The sequence below is a fragment of the Copidosoma floridanum genome, unplaced genomic scaffold, assembly GCF_036245765.1.
Source record: "Copidosoma floridanum isolate Cflo_tuat_1 unplaced genomic scaffold, Cflo_Japanese_pri ptg000013l, whole genome shotgun sequence".
In the NCBI taxonomy this organism is placed as follows: domain Eukaryota; kingdom Metazoa; phylum Arthropoda; class Insecta; order Hymenoptera; family Encyrtidae; genus Copidosoma; species Copidosoma floridanum.
In genome coordinates, this window is record NW_028321890.1 from 24,800,080 (window position 1) to 24,804,541 (window position 4,462).

A 4,462-nucleotide genomic window follows, 5' to 3' on the forward strand; every position below is an offset into this window, starting at 1 on the left:
GCAAAAAAAAAAAAAAAAACTTACCTCCAATCAACAAATATTAAAAACAAGGTACTTTTTAAACATGGAGCTCAGTGTCGTTACCATCATGGAAAGCTCTAAGAGGGGATTCCCAAAGCCCGAAAACTTCCACGTCGTGCTCGCTTGGTCTACATATATATATACACATACTGGTAGTATGGAGGGTGGCTCGCTTTGCCTTTCGGTCGAGATCCCCGAGTTCGCTTTTCTCTTCGGCTCCAGTGAGAAGACGAGGGAGAGAGAACGGCAGGGAAAATTATTGCTCTTCTTATACATTCGTCGTCGGGTCGGACGGTCGGCCGAACGATGGAGGGCGAATAATTCGATCTCGGCGAATTCAAGCGAAATCGAAGGCGACGCGAGGACGCTTTGGGTAGTGTGTACATGTATACGCGCGCCCACAGCACCGAAAGACTTTTCTTAGGGAGGGTGGAGGAGAGAGATGGATGAGCCGAACGCATAGGAAAGTGGCTTTATTATTCGGCGGGGAGAAAGTTTTCCTTCCCGATAGATTGGCCGTCAGCGTCCATTGCGTCCAAGTTTTCTTGTACCACTGCGTTTATAATGTGGCTCTTCTCTTGAATCAACGTATCTATCTTCATAGCCATACTATATTTCGTATAAAAATTTCAGTCAAGTGTTGTGCTCCGTGAAATGAACTACTCACTTTATACCTACATGATAAAGTACGAGCGGTAAGGAGAGAAAGAAAGAAAATGAAGAAAAAAAGGGGGGCCTCCTTTGGGCATACAGAGCGAAAAGCGAGTCGCCAGTCGGGCGGTACGTTTTTCGTCAATGCAGACAAGAGAAGAGCGACTCCACGTGGACCAAGGCACTGTTCCGTCGCTGCATCACGTACGAGGGCGTGTATATTTTTCATTTTGCCCGTACGTTATCGAGGGTGCGAGTTACAAATGGACGAGGTTTGGCGAGGGATGCGTGCATGAATAAAAGCAAAACTTTATTTTCTTGCTTCGTACAGTGTTGGGGATCAAATAGTACACGATCCCTTTCGATATTCACTTTCAAAGAGCTTGCGCCACCGGGAGCGATTTAAGCGATCGCTGATACCTGACGAACCTGTAGCCCTGAGTGAGCTGTGCCCCCAAGTTGACCGTGTGGCACGCGAAGAGCAACATGTTTCTGGGCACAACTTTGACGGAGAACCTCAGAAATACCATGGAGTAGCACGTCAGAGCTGCAAACGAGAAATTAAACATTTTACGTGTCCACGATTGGTTTTGACAATTATCTTGTATATATTTTACCAAGTGTCATCTTTCCACTGATGAATTTAGGATCTTTTTGCGTGTCGGATATGGCAGCGATCGGAATCATCCAGTTGCAAAGCGGTCCCCAAAAGTGCGTGCTGCAGCGTCACAACGTAATCAAATAACTCATGTCGATTAAAATGATGATATGGCTAAAAGTCATTACGAACCTCATGAAGTAATCTTTGGTCTCCTTTTTGGCAAAAAATTGCTTCGCTCGACTAGCCATTCTCGGCTTTTCTCGTTCCAAACCAAAAGTCACGTATATATATCACAAGATTATAAATATTCTATTTTGTTTTTCTTTGCACTCAAGAAAATGTAACATCACACGGTATATGGTGTTTTCAATTTCATCGATCCGATCAATCGCCTGTCATTGTGACTTTTTTCCGGAGCATCGGTATGCGACAGCCTTCATATGTATACTTGTACACGTATCTCAGAGGGGGGGGGGATGAAGCAAGAGTACAGATATATCTTGACACGATTCTCACGCGATGCTGCTCGGCTGCGATAAGGAGTCGTTATCTTCCAGAGCCAACAATCGCGGCTTAGTTCCTCGGCCGCTTCTCATCGAAATACCAACTTGCGACTCTTTCAGCGTAGTTCCGACACTAATGTACAAATAAGCCTTTAATCGATGAAAAAAAAAAAAAAAAAAAAAAAAACTCAACTACAGTCTTACACAACAGCACTGAATTAGAGCCGTCGAGGCAACAAATTAAGCAAAACACCGGGGCAAGTGAGTTTGTAATTACAAAGCAGTCCGGACCGAAGAGAGCACGTAGATGGACTAGAAACGCGAGAGAGAGAGAGAGAGAGGAAAAAAAAGCAAGTCCCGAGTTCCGCACCGAAGAGACGCTCTCGAAGACTGCGCGCCCGTCTCTCGCCCGATCGATCCTCATTTCCACATTCCCTCCACTCTCGGGCATTTGCATAACCCGACTCTCGGGCAAACGCAATCGCAGCGCGAGCCAAGGCTGTTTGTAATAATTTATACATTCACCGAGCCCCGGGGGAGAGGAAAATCAGCCGTGGACGCTCTCGTACGGTCAACGATAATGATAACTAGACAAATGCATTATTTATACTCGCGGAGACAAACTCGAATATTGTGATTCCTTTTTTTTTTTTTTTTTCCCCTTCTCTCACAAGGTTGTTTGTCAGTAACGATGCCCTCCCGTTTCAACGTGAGCGTGAATACATTTGGTATGAAAAGTCTGCCAAAATTATCGACTGTGAGAACCTATACTAATCGCCCGTACAAAGCGAATCAGTTTCCAACGCGTCAGCGTCATATTTTGCGTTTCACGTATTACGTATATATATGGAGAAGCGCCTCTCCGCAGTTATCGTACTCGCGTGCATATACATTTCTTTTTTTTTTTTTGCTCCAGTACATCTTCCCCCACAGGGGGTCCATCAGTCACGTCGTTGTGACGGATTTACATACAACAGTTTACACGCGTAATTTATCAGAAGCCTGCCACCCCCTACCCCCCCCTCCCTCTCTCTCTGCGAAAACATATACGCACTCAGCCAAAGTACATAGCCCGGTATACATGTTTTTTTAGCAGCCCCCCCTTCATCCACACGACTAAGCGCGTCTCATTACGAATGCGCAGGTTATTATTTCGCGCGTATAATATTTATGGCCCCATAAATGCCGTTTTTATGCATGCACGGATATACAGCGTGAGCGCGGGGGTCGTCAATGGCTTAAGAAGGGTGGACAGGGAGGGGAGGGGGGGGGGTTGGTCGCCGAGTATAAAAGGGATCCCCGGGAGCGAAGCGCATGCGCGTAAAAGTCCCGCTAAGGGGTGGTATTATTGATCCGACCGAGGGGTGGAGGGACGAAAAGCCTCTCCTTTCTCTCGGCGTCTCTCTTGAATCGCGTGCCGTTAGCTAGGCCCCGCGTACGAGCATACCGTTCCGATTTGGGTGAGCACCTCATCTGCCAACTGTTTAATTTACTTTGCGTCTTTTTGCTTTTGTCATAGGTATTTCATACGTGTGGATAAGCAGGTGAATGTGGGGCTCTCTGGGGGATGATAAAAAAATTGATGGATTTTTTTTAAACGATTGCCATAATCGTCATGAAAGACGTTACAATCTTTGGTTTGTCTGTTTTGGATTCTCTCCGACGAGACCTGGTGGTGTAAAAGCATCAATACTCCTTTGATCGGCAAAAAACACGCATGAATCGCGAAATAAAAGTCACCCCGTGGTTTTTCCCTATAGCTGGACTCCAAAAATCCACTGAAATTAAAGCATTCCCAAAGTACAAAAGTATAAGAGACGTGCTCAAGCTCCTCACCGCCTCCTCTTCCCCCATCCATGCAGTAGTATTATACATACATGAGCACAGAGCTCATCCAGCGGTAGACTTTCTCACAACCCCCGCGTCCCCCGGCATGTATATATGCATTCGTTCGTGCCGTGTGCTCTTCTTTCGTACGATATCGGTTTTTCCTTCGTTCGCAAAACAAATCCTCGCCTCTGTATACGCTGCTCTCCCCGTTCTATTGTGTGTGGGTATATATGTATATGTACCTACAGAGTCCTTTTTCTCCTAGCCACTGTATACACGTCCTGCGTCCACCATCATCATCCCCCATCAACGCGCGTACACGGGGCCACTCAAGGGTATTGCCTCGTCTACACATATACATATAAATTGGATACGCTTGCGAGTGTGTGTACATATGTAAAGAAGATTCGATTGGACATGCGCATGGATACGCATAATATAAGCGTGAGCGCGGAATCGAGCTGAGGTGGTTGCAGTGACATTTTTCTTATGTACGCGTTATGGTGAAAAAAAGAAGAGAAAAATAAAGCGAGCGCAAGCCGACGCCTGGGAAAAAGCACGAGGGTATGCGCGCAAGGTTGCCGTTGTGGAGCGGTGCAGGCGCCAAGTGGATGGATCTTTCACGTATAGGGGATACTGGAGGGACAGGTGTCTTTCTTTTTACAAGATTAAAGAAAAAAAGTGTGACTTTGCAACAAAAAAAATGCTGTTGCAAACATAAAGCGGACTATTCACTCGGACTTGAATTTACGCTTGTAATAGTGTCAGGGACGATCGGCTTTCCGAAATTCGATGATCCCGGTTCGGCTTGCGTGTACGCGTACACGTGGGGGCGTTAGGCTTTGAAATTCCAGGG

At 46.2% G+C, this 4,462-nt stretch overlaps 1 protein-coding gene across 1 annotated transcript; it reads right to left on the bottom strand.

Annotated features, from left to right (window-relative positions):
- Positions 1–969: 969 nt before the first annotated feature.
- Positions 970–2,108, bottom strand: LOC106647356 (mitochondrial pyruvate carrier 1-like). The gene is made up of 4 exons (XM_014363697.2): positions 1,981–2,108; positions 1,463–1,909; positions 1,290–1,390; positions 970–1,219 (listed from the first exon to the last, which is right to left on the bottom strand). Exons 2-4 carry the CDS (start codon positions 1,519–1,521, stop codon positions 1,047–1,049), a joined length of 333 nt encoding a protein of 110 aa, XP_014219183.2. The 5' UTR covers positions 1,522–1,909; positions 1,981–2,108; the 3' UTR covers positions 970–1,046.
- Between the last annotated feature and the right edge of the window lie 2,354 nt (positions 2,109–4,462).

What these genes read in the sequence shown, in the direction of transcription:
- LOC106647356 (XM_014363697.2), bottom strand. Translation starts at nt 1,521, where the DNA reads ATGGCTAGTCGAGCGAAGCAATTTTTTGCCAAAAAGGAGACCAAAGAT. An exon ending in ACCAAAGATTACTTCATGAG is followed by an intron (nt 1,391 to 1,462) that starts GTTCGTAATGAC and finishes GTGACGCTGCAG; the next exon opens with CACGCACTTTTGGGGACCGC. An exon ending in CAGTGGAAAGATGACACTTG is followed by an intron (nt 1,220 to 1,289) that starts GTAAAATATATA and finishes TCTCGTTTGCAG; the next exon opens with CTCTGACGTGCTACTCCATG.